Genomic DNA, 17,533 nt, shown 5'->3' on the forward strand with positions numbered 1-17,533 from the left:
CAGCCCTCCACACATAACGCTGGGTGCCACAGCAGACAGTGGTGCAACAGATGAAAAGCTGGCATGGTAAGAACAAGAAGCAGCTCTGATGGAAGCCAAACCTAATGTATGCTTACCACGCTGCCCTGTTGTGGAGTCTTGTATTAATAATACTCCATAGATACAGTATGTAGCAGGGTTTTCTTTCTTTGATTTAAGATGTTCATAGGAAAAGGAGCTGATTCATCATTTTGGTTTACTCAAAATGAACTCAGCACTTTGAAAGGCACTTTTGTTTTAAGACAAGCACAGGAACAAAGACGCTCTTTGTGCTAAAAAGCTTTTGGAGGGGAAAAGGCCTACTGTTGTATGCATGCTGGCTCATCAGGAGAGAGAGAGAGAGAAAGAGCAAGAGAGAGAGAGAGTGTGCAGGAAACTGCAGATGAAATAGCCCATAGCCGGTAAGATCGCATCATGGGTACTTTTTCGTCGTAATTAAGCATAAGCCACTCTTTGCAAGAGAGATTCTATCACTTAACTGCCATAGCTTCAAGTCCCAAAGATCATTTCTGCCCCTCTGCGTTGAACCAGATCTCCCAGAAGGCCACTGTGTTTTGAACTCCAGCTGACAAAGCTGTCGGCTCAGATAAAAGAATGAGGGGGAAATCATTTCAGCACGTCCTGCACCATTTGTTAGGTTGTTGCCTGGAAAAATAAATGTTAAATGTCATGGCTGCAAAAAGATACGTATCAAGGAACTCTCCCACACTCAGAAGGCATCTTTGGTTTGGATGTGTCAGCAGAAATTATCACATCATTTACTCTAACCAGAAACTAACCATATATATACGTGTGTGTGTGTGTGTGTGTGTGTGTGTGTGTGTGTGTGTGTGTGTGTGTGTGTGTGTGTGTGTGTGTGTGTGTGTGTGTGTGTGAAATGTTAAAGTTGAACTAGATGTAAGGAGGTGTACATTAGTATAATCACCACTGGGTGGCAGTCATTATGGAAAAAGCATGGATTCAGTGAGCGTACCTCTGAGTAAGTGAGTGAGTGCACATGAATGGTGTAATATAATTAACATAATAAAGTTTATACATTCAGATTGGCTGATACAGAAGCATACCTTTTATGATTAAATTGCTCCAGCAGTACCAAAACCCTAATCTGCTGCAAACACTCCATGACTCGGAATGCAGCTGAAGGCCCTGATGAGCTACTTTCTAATGTACTCCATGAGCAAAGAATGAGATGATTTCAATAACAGGCTCCAAGTGGTTCTGCCACCACGCCTGTCCTGATTAGACTCGTCATATTAAAACCATGTGCACAACTGCTCTGCTCCGTCCTGGTCTGGGACTGTGCTGAGTGTCCATCAATAACACTAATGACCCGTAGCCTCCAGGGAGAAAAACAAACAGTGTAATGAAACCACAACCTTAAACTCTGCTGCTTTCTAAGAGGGAGGCAAATACAAGAAGATAAGCAGAGAAGAAGAAGAAAAGAAGAGAAGAGAGACTGAGTAGCCTGCAATCATCTGCTCTGCATACACACTTAAGGGAGGACACAGACAGACGAAGTGCTACCATTATTGTAAACACAACAAAAACGTAATGTGATGATTTGTGGAGTCTCTCCACCCAAACACACTTCCCACTTGTGCCAACTGTTAACAAGCACCACTCCATACCTTCCCCTCTACCCTATCCCTCCTTGAAGGCTAAACTCCCACACCCATCCATGCCTCCCTCTCCGAAAACCTTTCCCCTGGCGTCTGAGTCAGCACGGGTGCCAAGTCAATCAGTGTGAGAGCTGCCAGCTGGGATGGCCTCACTCTGGGGGTGTGATGTATGTTCCAGCGAGGGGGCAGTAACATGCCACACAGGGTTGGCTGCGTGAACGGGTGGCCGAGGAAAGGAAGGGAGGGTTAGGGTGAGGAGAGAAAGAAGAAGGGGAGGAACGAAAAAGAGGACGGTGGCTGAACAGGAGCTGTAATGAGGCCTGATGGATTCTGAGGCTGTGCCAGCTGCCCCATTAGCTGAGTGGCTCCAAGCCCCACGAAGCATTGCCCACAGTGTGCCCACCCGTCCACATATAGACACTGTAGAGACACGCACGTGCACACACACACACACACACACACACCCAGGACCTTGCCAGCCACACTTCAATAGACACTGAGCCCTTTATGAGAAGCTGTGGGTTAATGATGGCAATAACTCGTCCCAACGTGTTGATTAAGTGTGAGAGGATACATGGGTGACATTGCCATGTGCTAATCAACACTGATCAAACCAGCACACGCACAACAGTTAAATGTTAAGCTGCCAAAATCACCCGGGTGCTCTCATCGCACCACTCCACTGCCCACACACAATGACATTATACACACTGCTGTCTATTCATAATATTTTGGTGTTCTTTCAAGAGGCATTGCCTTTGGACATTTGTCTGGGGAAAGTTCTTTCTGTAGGTGATGTAATTACATGCACTGTTATCCCGAATTAGTTGACTTTACTAGAAATTAAACCGTTTTTTAGTTTGGTAAGTTTTTACACATTGTGAAACTTACCAGGTCAAGTAGTATTAACACAGAGCAGTAAGTTGATGCAGTAGACAAATCAAGTTTAGATTAGTAGGCATTACTGAAAATCATTAGAAAACAAATAATTCTTTTTCTAGAGTCACGTTGTCTAAAATAAGCATGTTAAGTAAAAGCTTTAGTGCGTAACTTTTTTATATTAATGAACGTCTGTTACACTCAAGCCATTGCCAAATGAGTTGATACAAAGCTAATTAAGACTATCAGCTCCACACAACTCTGTCTGTATTTCTCAGTATGGCTATGTTCAGAAACTGGTGTCGTCCGGGTACTTTCCCAAGATTTTAGATTTTAGATATATAATCCCCAATAATGTGAACCCTCACCTTATCGTGGTGGAGAGGTTTGTGTGTCTCTGTGAACCTGAGGGCTGTGTTGTCTGGAGCTTTGTGCTCCTGGTAGGGTCTCCCAAGGCAAAGTGGTCTCAGGTGAGGGGCCAGACAAAGAATCGTTCAAAAACCCTATGGAAAAACAAGGTAGAGATGGAGTGACCCTGCCCGGAGGAAGCCCGGGGCACCCGTCTGGAGCCAGGCCCAGACGGCGGGCTCGTCGGCGAGCGCCTGGTGGCCGGGTTTGCGACGGAGCCCGGCCGGGCACAGCCTGAACAAGCTACGTGGCTCCCATCTCTCCAGCCCATGGGCCCACCACCTGTGGGAGGAACCGCTGGGGTCAGGTGCGCTGCCACATGGGTGGCAGTGAAGGTCAGGGGCCTCGACGGACCAGACCCGGGCGGCAGACGCTGGCTCTGGGGACGTGGAACGTCACCTCTCTGTGGGGGAAGGAGCCGGAACTGGTGCGGGAGGTGGAGCGCTACCGGTTAGATCTGGTGGGGCTTACCTCTACACATAGTCTTGGTTCTGGAACCGTACTCCTAGATAGGGGTTGGACTCTTTTCTTCTCCGGAGTTGCCCAGGGTGTGAGGCGCCGGGCGGGTGTGGGGATACTCACAAGCCCCCAGCTGAGCGCCGCTACGTTGGAGTTTACCCCGGTGGACGAGAGGGTCACCTCCCTACGCCTGCGGGTTGTGGGGGGGAAAACTCTGACTGTTGTTTGTGCATATGCCCCAAACAGGAGTTCGGAGTATTCGGCCTTCTTGGAGACCTTGAGTGGAGTCCTGCATGGGGCTCCAGTGGGGGACTCCATTGTTCTGCTGGGGACTTCAACGCTGCGTGGGCAATGATGGAGACACCTGGAGAGGCGTGATTGGGAGGAACGGCCTCCCTGATCTAAACCAGAGTGGTTGTTTGTTGTTGGACTTCTGTGCTAGTCATGGACTGTCTATAACGAACACCATGTTCGAACATAGGGATGCTCATAAGTGTACCTGGTACCAGAGCACCCTAGGCCGAAGGTAAATGATCGATTTCATAATCGTTTCATTTGATCTGAGGCCGTATGTTTTGGACACTCGGGTGAAGAGAGGGGCGGAGCTGTCAACTGATCACCATCTGGTGGTGAGTTGGGTCAGGGGGTGGGGGAAGACTCTGGACAGACCTGGTAAGCCCAAACGTGTAGTGCGTAAATTGGGAACGTCTGGAGGAGGCCCCTGTCCGACAGACTTTCAACTCACACCTCCGGCGGAGCTTTTCGTGCATCCCTGTGGAGGCTGGGGGCATTGAACCCGAGTGGACAATGTTCAAAGTTTCCATTGCTGAAGCTGCGGCGAGGAGCTGTGGTCTTAGGGTCTTAGGTGCCTCAAGGGGCGGTAACCCATGGACACCGTGGTGGACACCGGTGGTCAGGGAAACCGTCCGACTGAAGAAGGAGTCTTTCCGGGATATGTTATCCCAGAGGACTCCGGAGGCGGTTGCAGGGTACCGAAGGGCCCGAAGGGCTGCAGCCTCTGCCGTGAAAGAGGCAAAGCAGCGGGTGTGGGAGAAGTTTGGAGAAGACATGGAGAAGGACTTTCGGTTGGCACCAAAGTGCTTCTGGAAAACTGTTCGCCACCTCAGGAGGGGGAAGCGGGGAACCATCCAAGCTGTGTACAGTAAGGATGGGACACTGTTGACCTCAACTGAGGAGGTAATAGGGCGGTGGAAGGAGCACTTTGAGGAACTCCTGAATCCGACTAATACGCCCTCTATGTTAGAGGCAGAGCTGGAGGATAACGGGGGATTGTCGTCAATTTCCCAGGTGGAAGTCACTGATGTAGTCAAACAACTCCACAGTGGCAAAGCCCCGGGGATTGATGAGATCCGTCCAGAAATGCTCAAGGCTCTGGGTGTGGAGGGGCTGTCCTGGTTGACACGCCTCTTCAACATTGCGTGGAAGTCTGGGACGGTGCCAAAGGAGTGGCAGACTGGGGTGGTGGTTCCCCTTTTTAAAAAGGGGGACCAGAGGGTGTGTGCCAATTACAGGGGTATCACACTTCTCAGCCTCCCTTGTAAAGTCTACTCCAAGGTGCTGGAAAGGAGGGTTCGGCCGATAGTCGAACCTCGGGTTGAGGAGGAACAATGTGGATTCTGTCCTGGTCGTGGAACAACGGACCAGCTCTTCACTCTCGCAGGGATCCTGGAGGGAGCCTGATAGTATGCCCAATCGGTCTACATGTGTTTTGTGGATTTGGAGAAGGCGTATGACCGGGTCCCCCGGGAGATACTGTGGGAGGTGCTGCGGGAGTATGGGGTGATGGGGTCTCTACTCAGGGCCATCCAATCTCTGTACAACCAAAGTGAGAGCTGTGTCCGGGTTCTCGGCAGTAAGTCTGACTCGTTTCAGGTGAGGGTTGGCCTCCGCCAGGGCTGCGCTTTGTCACCAATCCTGTTTGTAATATTTATGGACAGGATATCGAGGCGTAGTCGGGGTGGGGAGGGGTTGCAGTTCGGTGGGCTGGGGATCTCATCGCTGCTCTTTGCAGATGATGTGGTCCTGATGGCATCATCGGCCTGTGACCTTCAGCACTCACTGGATCGGTTCGCAACCGAGTGTGAAGCGGTTGGGATGAGGATCAGCACCTCTAAATCGGAGGCCATGGTTCTCAGCAGGAAACCGATGGAATGCCTTCTCCAGGTAGGGAATGAGTCCTTACCCCAAGTGAAAGAGTTCAAGTACCTTGGGGTTTTGTTCGCGAGTGAGGGGACAATGGAGCGGGAGATTGGTCGGAGAATCGGCGCAGCGGGTGCGGTATTACATTCAATCTATTGCACCGTGACGAAAAGAGAGCTGAGCCAGAAGGCAAAGCTCTCCATCTACCGGTCAGTTTTCGTTCCTACCCTCACTTATGGTCATGAAGGCTGGGTCATGACCGAAAGAACGAGATCCAGGGTACAAGCGGCCGAAATGGGTTTCCTCAGGAGGGTGGCTGGCGTCTCCCTTAGAGATAGGGTGAGAAGCTCAGTCATCCGTGAGGAGCTCGGAGTAGAGCCGCTGCTCCTTTGCGTCGAAAGGAGCCAGTTGAGGTGGTTCGGGCATCTGGTAAGGATGCCCCATGGGCGCCTCCCTAGGGAGGTGTTCCAGGCACGTCCAGCTGGGAGGAGGCCTCGGGGAAGACCCAGGACTAGATGGAGGGATTATATCTCCAACCTGGCCTGGGAACGCCTCGGGATCCACCCAGTCGGAGCTGGTTAATGTTGCTCGGGAAAGGGAAGTTTGGGGTCCCCTGCTGGAGCTGCTCCCCCCGCGACCCGACACCGGATAAGCGGACGAAGATGGATGGATGGATGGATGGAATCCCCAATAATGCGGATGTATTGACTAACTGGCTAAAGGCAAATAATTCAAGTTCAGAAAATGACAATACTTTACTGTAATGCAGCCTGTAAAACCTGCAAAAGACAACACTTATGCCATATTATCATAGCACCATATCCAAAATCTGAGGCGATATCCAGTCCAATATATCAGTATTGATATAATATTGATATATTGCCCAGCCTTACTTTCTACTTCTACTCCACTACATTTCAGAGAGAAATATTGTACTTTTTACTCCACTACATTAGTTACTAGTTACTTAACAAATTAGAGTTTTTACACACAAAACACATTTTATACACAAGGTATAAAATACAATGTTTGATTATAAATTAAACTACCCATCAATATACAGGCCTACGAGTACAGCTGAAATGATGAGCCAGTTAAACTTTTAGTTGATTGACAGAACTGTTTTGATTGTGAGGATTTTTCTGCATTGACTACTTTTACTTTTAATACTTTAAGTACATTTTCCTGATGATACTTACATACTTTTACTTGAGAACCATTTTCAATACAGGACTTTTACTGGTAACTGTATTTTTACAGAATTAGAAACAGTATTATTACTTTCACTTAAGTAAAGCATCTGAATACTTCTTCCGCCACTGATGAATTACAGACATACAAAAACTACAAGAATAGTAGATGAAGCTACTATAAACCATATTTCTTATATTAGCAATGGATCAATTGACTATGTGCTTGGGGGAAGAGGTGGCTTGTAGTCACCAAACCACATAAGTATTGCTTTACTGTTCTGGTTCACTCTTACTGCTCCCAGCTGTTTCCATTGAAAAAGCTCTAAAAACTCACTGTACACTACCTGCTCAGCACCAAACAACAGACAGACACACTCAGTAACTAGCAGGTGAACAAAGATAATTAGTGAGCAGATAAAAAGCTAGATAGACTCCATATGAATGCTAATGTTCTTCCCTATCTGCTGGATGTGTAAATGAGCAACTGTTTGCTAACAAGTTCACCATATCAACTTAAAAGGGGATGATACGTGATGTCAGTGTTGTGTTCAGAGATTGTTTCTGCTGTCCTCAAGTGGCAAAAAAAAAAAAATCAGTAACTACAGGTTTAAGGATTTACTGTAAATCCTGGATTAGCAGACACAAATCTCAAGGAAAAGTAAAGCTGTTGCATGCCTACTGACTACTTCACATAATCACATGAATGAGTCCACAGTAGTACAGGTGGCAAAACTCACACTCGGAACCATTATCACTGGCACTCCATTATGGCCCTGTCCTGCGCCATCACTACCATCACTGCAGCTGACCTCATCAAAGCTGGACGACCCATGCTGACCTCATCAACACTGCGTGACCCCCTGTGACCTCATCAAAGCTGGACGCCCCATGGAGCCCTGAGGGCTGACGACAGGCCCTAAGAAAACACCCCATCCATTAGGGTGCCAAGAGCACTGTAAATGTGGAGTGTCAGCGCCAGCCATCTTCACTGTCATGCCCAATTCTCCAACCCCCCACCGAAGCTACTCTCCGGACAATGGAGCTGCTGAACCTCCAACCCTCCCAGCCACAATGTCCGCCCACATTGGCTGGCAGCAGTGACAGAGGGGGGTGCCGGATGGGGAGGCCTGCTGCAGGATGGGACTCTTATTGAGCGTTTGAGCGATGAGCCAGGTCATCACATCTACCCAACTCATCCATCATGCCCCACAAACAGACACAAATAAAAAGGACACATTCCTGCCTCCGCTCCCATTACCACATTCAAGCCCTCTCCAGCCTTTTCTCTCGTTCCCTCTCTCTATGCGAGCCAAAGCCTGGAGAAAAAAAAGAGGACCAGAGTTCAGGCTCTCCCTCGCTCTTGGAGGCCATGGGAGCGCCAAAAGAAAGCGCCAGGTGTTTTTTTTTTTTTTTACTATAAATCCCCATTTGGGCCAAAATGATGGTCAGCCAGAAGGACTGTATGGAGTAGGGAGGTGTGATGGAGATGAGAGACAGAGGATGAGTAAAATGTTTAAGTAAAAATAAATAGAGAATGTAAGACATGTCAATCCACATTGTAGTCCTTTATTTCTTAGTTGTTCCTCCCACAGTATTGAATTGAAATGCATAACAGTTACATTGTAGAAAGCATTAAAACAAAGTACCTCAACTTGCTGATTACTTTTTAAAATCGATTATAAACAAAACGACGACATAAACAAAGAAAAAAAAAATCTGGTCCCTCAAAACGGGAGAATAAATGAAAGTAATCTGTTATTTATCATAAATTTGGCACAAGGGATTAACATGAACCAAACGTCACACAAGCTTGCAGACAACCGTAGAAAATGTCAGATACAGATCTTACCAGACCAATCATGCGTTTATGAAGAAATTATACCTGGCTTTTTTTTAATATAATTCTTTCTAATGTTTTTCATTTTTTACAATTGAATCATTAAATTGTCATAGAAAAAAAACCCTAAGTAATATCTATTCATCGACCGGTTTCATTAGAAGAATAAGGAGTGAATTGTATGTTTAATACTATCTGGCACTCAAATGTAATCTACAAACCCCAATGAACTCTGGGATAGGCCCGGTGAGGAATCTCCTCTTCACCTGGGCTAAGAGCAGTGCTATTCAGTAAACAAACTACAGTTTGCCAAGAAATAAATACAAATCTCAACATACAACAGCAAATAACAACAACAACACCAACAAAAAAATGAAAACAGAATCATGATTGTCTAAAAATGAAAGACATACGAGCATGGAGTAGCTAACGACTAGCATTCAGGCTATTTAGTGGTATTGTTGGACTAGGATGGATTCAAGGGTTTGGAAAAAAAAGACATATGCCCTTTACAGAACAACAATTAACTTCAGCACTGGCTACTTATTTCAGTAAAAAAAAAAACATTGTGTTTTCTTCTCTTCCACTAAAAAGACAATCTATTTATATCCTTTCACAGATAGCGCAGGCGGGCAGGATGGAGTGCAGTGGAGAAGAGTTGGTAGACACTTGTGTACAGTGCTATGATTGTGCAGACACACGCAGCTATGAAAACGCAGATGGGAAACTGGCCTGATTTCAGTTTAACAATTACTTCTTTTTTTTTTGTTCTTCAATGACTTCAGTGATATGAAAGCGCTGCTAGCGCTGTCCTTACATGGAGCGGTTTTCATTTGAACTGAGGTTGCTAACCCCGCCCTTCATTTTTATCATCAAGTACATGTATTTATGAGAAACACCTGTGGATCTCTGGGGGTTAAAAGGGAATTCTTATAATATATTTTAAAGATACTTTTGTCAGATGAGCCAGGGCTCTGGCTGTGTGGTGTAAAGAAGGCTCTGGCTCTAGGCGGAAACTGGCTGTCTTAGAGACACAACCAAACTCACCCTCTCAGCATTAAATGTTTTCCCTGCGTTCTATGCGCTGGGCAATAAATGCAGTCTAGCAATGATACATCAGCACATCCATCTTCCATGTCCACCAGCTGCCTTTGCTGTGCAAAACATAGAAATTCAGCAGAATAAATACAGCTATTATTACTTATTATTATTTTCACCACAATGATCATCATTGCTATCATCCTGGTTGGTGTTAATGCAATTAAATTTTAAGGTCTCAGAGGGACATTTTGCTCTCTATCTGTTGAAGGTTTTTAGGGCTGGGGCTAGGCTGGGTTCTGCGTGGACAGAGACCCTGCTTTGTGTGTGAGGCACTCCGCTCAGCAGTCAGATGGGCCGTGGTTCTGCTCAGCAGTCACTCTGTGGACGATCAGGGGCCACCGCACATAGCCCCTGCAATGGGCTCCCAGTGCCATAGGTCAGGTTTGGGGGTTGAAAGGTGAAAGGAAAGCGCATAGGGGGTGTCATCATACGTGGCTGAGAGACTGGATGGCACTGGATTCAGCAGCAGCCCGTGCCAAATTGTGCCACATGGTGGCCGGGGTGTGGGAAGCTGGGTGGAGAGAGTCCTTTTCAGCCAGAGATAGCATCATGGCGTATGCCTGAGGGAGAGGGAGATGGACTATATTTAACTGCCATCCTTAAATGCAAATATGTATGTGCATTGGTAGGTAAACAGGCGTGCATGCATGTGAACTGTCAATGTTCTTTTACCTGAGACTTAGATTTCCTAAAAAGTGGCTGTTTGACTGCGTCAGTCAGAGAGGGGGAGCCAAACGATGCGTCATCCTCATCTCCATCACTCAGCTCGCTCTCCTCCAGCTTGCGCATCTCTGAAAAGTGACGGATATGATCCAAGGCTGAGTAGCCACTCTGCTCCTGCTCATCCTTATACCTGAAGGTCAAGCATAAAATATATTAAAATAAGGCAATTTCTAGATACTTTTGATTGCACATCATCATTTACACAATGTCAAATTCTGTTTTAGTTGCATCGAATTTACCTCCTAGGAGAGGTTTTGCAGTTGAGGTTCAAGTCGTTGGGTCCATTGAAGTCCATTTCGTCGTCTATGATGTCATCACTGAGGCTGCTAGGAAGCACTTCGTCTTCCTGTTTCCCAGGGGTGTTGCTAGGCTCTTCCGCTTCTTCTTCATCAGCACCAAGCTCCTCCGCATCCTCATCTTCCAGGTCACGCGACCCATGGCTGGCCATCATCGGCTTCTCTTCTTCAAATGGACCGCCATTTAACCTGCAGACCAGGAACATCGATTAGATCAATACAGCTTGATAAAGTAGTACATTTTAAGGAGGAATAAATTACTGACATCTCCCTTATTAGCTGTGCCTTTTATAAATAAACTCCTTTTATGTTTAAGAAAGTAATCAAGAAATTAAGAATTCTTCTGGTGCTTGTTAAATAAGTTACATAAGGAATAATACATATGTTTAGCACATACTGTATACTGGATGCAGTATTTTGCCTTTTGTTTTTAGTTTCCTACACGTTCTTGTGAGAATTATTTCGCTTTATAAACAAAAACAAGCATATGGGATAAAGAGCAGATGGATCTGAGGCAGGACATGGCAGCTGAGATTGAGAGAGCCGGAATCCCGTTTGTCATCGAGACTCTGGAGCCCCTTTGGGCAGAGCAGCATTGGGTTGATCGTAGCAGCACTTAACTGGAGTGCTTCGCCTCTCTCCTTGTTTATTTTCTCTACTATCTCGTATTCATCTAATAGGCAAAATATTTAGCTGACAGCCCCATTTGGTGGGAGAGTTATGAGAGTGTTGCCAACCGGCTCATTCCACTATCCCTGCGGAGCGAGAGAGGGCGAGCTATCCAAACTGCCTGAGTCTTAATCTGTCCCTCTGTCTCAGCGCCACAGGAAACCACCATTTGGTAAATCATCTGGAACCACATTTAGACTGATTCACTAATTACACTCTGGGATGTCTTTCGTCAGCCCCCAAAAATGCCATTTCTCGCACAAAGGATTCGGATGCGAGGACCGCGAACTGGACGCGAAGAAGTAGATAGATAGGAAACAAAACACATCAAACACATCACCACATAATTGTAGGGTGCTTATAAACAGGATACCTGCACTAGATTTGTTAAGAGATGCTTTTGAGCGTGCAGTGACTTTAGAGGAAGCGGAGAGAGGGAATTGCAGATTACCTTTTAGCACATACAGTATCTACATCATCATTTCTCTTTTATCAGCAGCTGATAATATTGTGCTTTGGACAGAGCATTCCACTGGGATGGAGAGTTTGAGGCCAAAAGGTATTCGTGCTTGCAGGGCTGAGAAGAGGGACTCACTCCAAAAGAGAGAGCTCGAGCTCCGTGATTAAGAAAACAGATTCACTAATTACACTTTCAAACGTGGTAATTTGCTGGGGATAAAGTATCTATCAGAAGTAGTCAGGAGCACAGCACTTTGAAAGGAAACACGGGCCGACCCTTTGACCCCACCCCCTCTACCCTCTTCCTGTAGGCAGACATGTTGGTTCCAGATGTGGTGGGCTAACTGCTGCACTCCCCCTCCTGCTTCTCTCCCCATCTCTCTGACGCTCTACCGCCCCGGTCCTGCTCTCACAGGCCTTCTGCACAATCATACACCAGTCTGCGAGATCTCTATCCGCACTCGCAATCTGCCCTGTGATCACACCAACGTGAGGCACGTGAAAACAAACTCAGAGACTTGAGCAGACCTCTCAACTGCTATCCGACCTGATCACAGCTCCAAGAATTTATTTGCATAATGCTTAGACGTAGTTGCATGCACACAGATATCTGTTCGTACGTGTGGCCGAAAGGCAAGTGATATAAGGAGCTCCTGCTGTTTCCAAAACCTGCCATTATCTTAAATGTCATCACAGATGATTGCTCTTTACTAAGGACCTCTGAGCATGATGTTATTATTAACAAGGGCTGGCTGTGTGGTATACAAATGCAAGTTTAAAATGGGCTGATAGCAGTTGACCCATTATGTATCCCTATTCAAGCCTAGAGAGCCCTTTCAAAGTCCAACAATCCTGATGTAGAGACAATTAATGGTGGTAATGAGGGCCAGGGGCCTTTTTCAGGAGGCCTCATTTGTCCCTGCTGCAGAGAGGTGGTGGGTGAGAAGCCTGGATGATATTTGATATCATCTTGTTAAGCCCGAAACAGAGTCCTCAGAACACATAAAACTGTGCTTACCCTTCCTCAGAGGGGTCCGGTGATGTCTGGTTCTGGCCTGTGTTGCTGATGAAATTTCTTATTTCATTAAAATAAGAGTCTTCTTTGTCATCCAATATGGCACTGCCACCGTCCAGTTCAGACTGTGGGGACGACATTGCAGTGCCTGCAGAAAGAAAAAATATTCCAGTTCTGATTCTGATATTTCAATATAATGAGTATTGCAAATATGCATTTCTAAATGATGGCTGTGTGTCCCATTAAAACACACGTTTTCATAGTTTATTAAATGATGTCGAGAACTCGTCATTCTGTATCTGCTAGTTCCAATGCTTCAATGGAATTACAATCAGTGAAATATTCATATCCAATATCCAATTTCTTCCTAGTGATGTAATTGTGGACCCATTACATCATAGGGGGAAAACTGTATTGTGCATCAGGTTCTACACATTTCAGTGGAATTCTCCGTGACATATTTGTATCTTTAGAAACCTTGAGTTCTTGACTACAATTTAAAATTAAATCATGTGAATTTTGACAATGCTTGGCCACACAAAATGCATTGTTTTTTTCTTTTCCCTTTATTCGATAGTGACAGTGGATAGACAGGAAAGGGGGAGAGAAAGAGAGGATGACACGCAGCAAAGGGCCAGAGGTCAGATTGGAACCCGGGCCGCTGCAAAGGACTCAGCCTACATGGGGCGCTCTTACTGGGTGAGCTAGAGGCCGCTCCACAAAATGCATTTTTAATGTTGGACCTATCAAAGTGTCTTTGAGGTTTAAGCAACAACAGTTTTATTATTTTAACTACTGCATGATGAAACTGCTTTTCTGCTTATCAGTTTCCAGTCTATTATCTTTGTGTTGTGGGTTGGGGGAAACGCTTGGCAGATGATTGATTTTGCATTTGATAGAGTGAACATCGTGTCTGATTAAGTGAAAACCTCCTACAGTATGAGGACTGATGCTTTCAGCTGTTGGCAAGGTGTCACTGCTTGTTCTGCAGATTTAGAAGTCAGAGTGATGCAACCTATCAAAGCCATAAGCTGTGCTGCTGATTAAAGCAGCTCATTCAGATAAAAAACTATTTTGTGCTGTTGCAGAGGTAGATGACAGATTTATGTATTCTAATTTGTCAGCTTCTAAAATTGTTTCCAATCATGAGTACATTTAAAAAAAAAAAAAAAATTCAGCAGAAGGATTTATAAATACAATGCATTGCTATGTAACAAATCAGCAAAGTAGATCTCATTTTCTCTGATGAAATATGGAAAGAGGAAAAAGAAAAATGAAACAGCTGAGAAAACTACAATAATTGTATTATCTAATATTCTTTCCACAATCTACAAAACCAGAAATGGTATGCTCAGGAATTCTCACCGGACAGGTTGCCATTCTCGTGCTTCTTGAGGTGACGGTCAAGGTTGGTCTGCTGACCGAAGCAACGATCGCACAAGTGGCACTTGAAGGGCTTTTCCTTGTTGTGGATGTTGCGAATGTGACGTTGCAGGTTGGAGGAGATGCTGAAGGAGCGGTCGCAGTATTTACACCTGCAGGAAAAGTGGAGGCCTTTCACTTAAAACTATTATGAAATGACAAAAACAGCAAAATACACAAGCTGCTAGTCATAAGTAAAACTTTACTGCATAATGAATCAGGAGCCTGTAGTTTGTTCTGTGGGAAACATAATGGGATAAATAATGTGGGACACACATACACACGCACACAAAAACACACACACAGGCAGTCCCCGCAGTCCCACAGTCCCAAACATGATGGAGGAGCTTGTTTAAGGTGAAACAGCTCGGCCTCTTATCTCGAGCCAGCGCAATAAAATTGCATTCTTCCCTCACAAAATAAGCACGCAACAGATTTGGTTCTAGCCCTGCAAAATTAGAGCCTCTTGCCAAGTTTCTTCATGCAAAATTATACGAGAAGATTACATCTTTTCTTCGGGTGGAATTAGCTCGCTCGATTGGCTGTCCCTCAGGAACCCCCTGGTTATCTCCACAAAAAAATTACAATAAACAGTGGTGATCTTTAATGGCATGCCAGCGTGTGGAGTGCAGGCTATCAGGCTGGGGCAGTAGAGGCCTGCGTCTGTCTTTCTCTCTCCCCTGTGGTCAGCAGGCCTCCTGCAAGCTTTGGGCCAACATTCCACTACCTTAGTAACTACAAAGCAGAGCAGTGCTAGCCAGCGCTTACTCATTATCCAAATGTAGTAAATGTGCAAGATTCATTTTTACATGTGTACTGAACTGCTGCTGCATTGTTACTTTTACCTCAGCAGCACCTGGAAAGAGAGGGAGGGCAGGGAGACTTTAATTACCAACGTTTCCCATGAAACTAAATGCTGAGGAACTTTGCATGCATCCTTTGTCTTATTTGCCAACTAAACTATGATTCCAGAAAAAAAGAGCTTAATCTTGTGATAATCTTTTTGGTTGGCAAAAAGCCTCACTTGTTGTAGCCAGCGGGCTTGCAGATCACCTCGAGTCTGGCCTCATACGCACAAGAGAAATGACTACAGCTGCCGGGCCTGGACATCTGCCCGCTATCCTCATCACCCCAATTCTTCGCCAAACTTCTTCCTCTCAGCTCTGCTCTTTTACCAGCCCTGAGACCACCCCCCAACCCCCCCCCCAACCCTTTCCTGTCACCCTGGCGACAAACACCATTTTTCATCAGGCACATGATTTAGCAGCAGGATAATTATTCCAGGCTTTTAAGGCATAAGAAAACACACGTAAACTCTCTTCTAACTGTAGACAAGAATTCCCTGGGAAAACATCCATGAGCTGTTAACAAATGAGCTGCATCTCTCTGTCTGCTTGAGAATACCTTGTGAAAGCGTGGTTGCTGCTCTTACTCATATTTGAGGGGAGAGAAAAGTAGTTATTTATTGGGGAGTTAATGTGCTATTGTTATCCTATATAGCGTCGTATGGTGTGTATTCTTGGAAGATAGATGGAGGGATGGTGGCAAAAGGTGAGCGAGGAGGATGATGTTTAGCTGAAATGTTGCTGTTGGACCGTTTCAAAACTAAACACCCACACACACTTCTTCACCATATATACACACACAGACAGCTCCAAGAGACAGTACATGTGTGTATGTGGCTCTTTAAATCCGTAGAAATAGTCTTACCTATACGGTTGCTCTCCTGTATGAGTCCTGAGGTGGCGGGTCAGGTTAGCAGAGCGTGGGAATATTTTCCCACAATATCTATAAAGGAAAAAAAAAAGTATGGTTTAACTACATCACTTTAGTAATCTAAAAACCTGTACAATTCAAATATTAATAATCACAGTAACAGGAACTCTTACTGTGACTACTGTAACAAAGGAGAAAAAAGTCTCCAATAACAATATCAAAACTATTTGCTATAGAGGAATGTTAATTTATGACCAACATGAAAGCTCAAAATTAAAATAAAACATGTCACACCAGTTGCCGTAGTTACCTGCATGTGTAGCGCTCCTTGCCCTTGCGCAGCAGAGTCTCTGGAAGTGCAGAGGGTGGGGCTCTGAAGTCAAACATGGAGGGGACGGAGCGCAGCAGGTCACCAGACTCTGGCTTCAGGGAGCCAAACGTCTCCAGCTTCTCTGCCATGTTCTCGATGGCCGACATCTAAGGACACAGAGGAGAGGAAGGACAGAGGGAGGGGTTAGCGCGGTGCTTAAAAACACACAGAATGCTCATTGTAGCATTGCAAGTGCAACATGCAAAGCAAATAAACTAATGTATGAGTTTTGAAAGCTGCATTACTTATCATGATCATGTCACAAAAACAATCTTGGACCAAACTGATTTGCATCAGAAACAAATAAAATATTATGCGTGAGATTTCAGTCGTTTTTCTGATAAAAAAAAAAAAAGAAGCTATTTTCTCAGCCTGGATAGTGTAGATAGCCATGTAGTTATACTGCAGGATGTGGTTGAATACCCTTTTTTGTGATTGCAGGATGCAATAAAAAGCATTGAATAATTTAGACCAATATACTGTACTGGTAAGTGCAGACTGAAAGAATTACAGCAACCATACATGTCTACGTATCAAGTTCTTAAGTCTTAATATCAAGTTCAAATGTCAAATATTTGATATATTTGATTCTTCTCTACTGTTAAATGCTTCTTAGTGAATATACAATTTTCTACACAAATTTGTTCATATCTTTGATTTGTTTGATTGACGAGCCTTGTTTACAGGCATCACATCAGGTGAAACTAGGTGAAACAGATATTGGGAGCATTCTTATTATTACGTTCATCAATGATTCATGAATCACAAGGTTAAATCCCTGGTACAGTATCTGTGCATGGCAAGTACATTTGATACTGATTCATAACTTTGTAGTTATATTCTCACACACACACACAGACACACACACACACACACACACACACACACACACACACACACACACACACACACACACACACACACACACACACACAGGATTAAGGACTGCAGCCAATCTACTAATGAAGCTGAACATTTACTTTCATCAGGTTTTCTCCGAGGAGATATGTGGACATGTCAGTTGGTCTGTGTGTGTGTATATGAACAAGAAACTATGTGCCGCATGGTGGCCGTAGTTGATTAATTGCCATCAATGTGTGTGAAAGAGAAAATATATGTATGTGCGTGAGAGAGAAGAATGTATTTGTAATGCATTTGTATTTGTGAG

The 17,533-nt window shown here is 45.1% G+C and overlaps 1 protein-coding gene across 13 annotated transcripts in view; it reads right to left on the reverse strand.

Annotated features, from left to right (window-relative positions):
- Nucleotides 1-8,331: 8,331 nt before the first annotated feature.
- Nucleotides 8,332-17,533, reverse strand: part of mecom (MDS1 and EVI1 complex locus) — a 132,212-nt gene continuing 123,010 nt past the window's right edge. For all 13 annotated transcript variants that reach the window (XM_028574193.1, XM_028574189.1, XM_028574186.1 and 10 more), the window contains 7 exons: nucleotides 16,306-16,472; nucleotides 15,990-16,067; nucleotides 14,223-14,392; nucleotides 12,861-13,005; nucleotides 10,658-10,903; nucleotides 10,368-10,548; nucleotides 8,332-10,255 (listed from right to left, as the gene is read on the reverse strand). In XM_028574193.1, the coding sequence (XP_028429994.1) occupies nucleotides 10,121-10,255; nucleotides 10,368-10,548; nucleotides 10,658-10,903; nucleotides 12,861-13,005; nucleotides 14,223-14,392; nucleotides 15,990-16,067; nucleotides 16,306-16,472 (1,122 nt within the window). In that variant the 3' untranslated portion in view covers nucleotides 8,332-10,120. The remainder of the gene's footprint in view (nucleotides 10,256-10,367; nucleotides 10,549-10,657; nucleotides 10,904-12,860; nucleotides 13,006-14,222; nucleotides 14,393-15,989; nucleotides 16,068-16,305; nucleotides 16,473-17,533) is intronic.

Source organism: Perca flavescens, chromosome 3, assembly GCF_004354835.1.
Source record: "Perca flavescens isolate YP-PL-M2 chromosome 3, PFLA_1.0, whole genome shotgun sequence".
Lineage (NCBI taxonomy): Eukaryota > Metazoa > Chordata > Actinopteri > Perciformes > Percidae > Perca > Perca flavescens.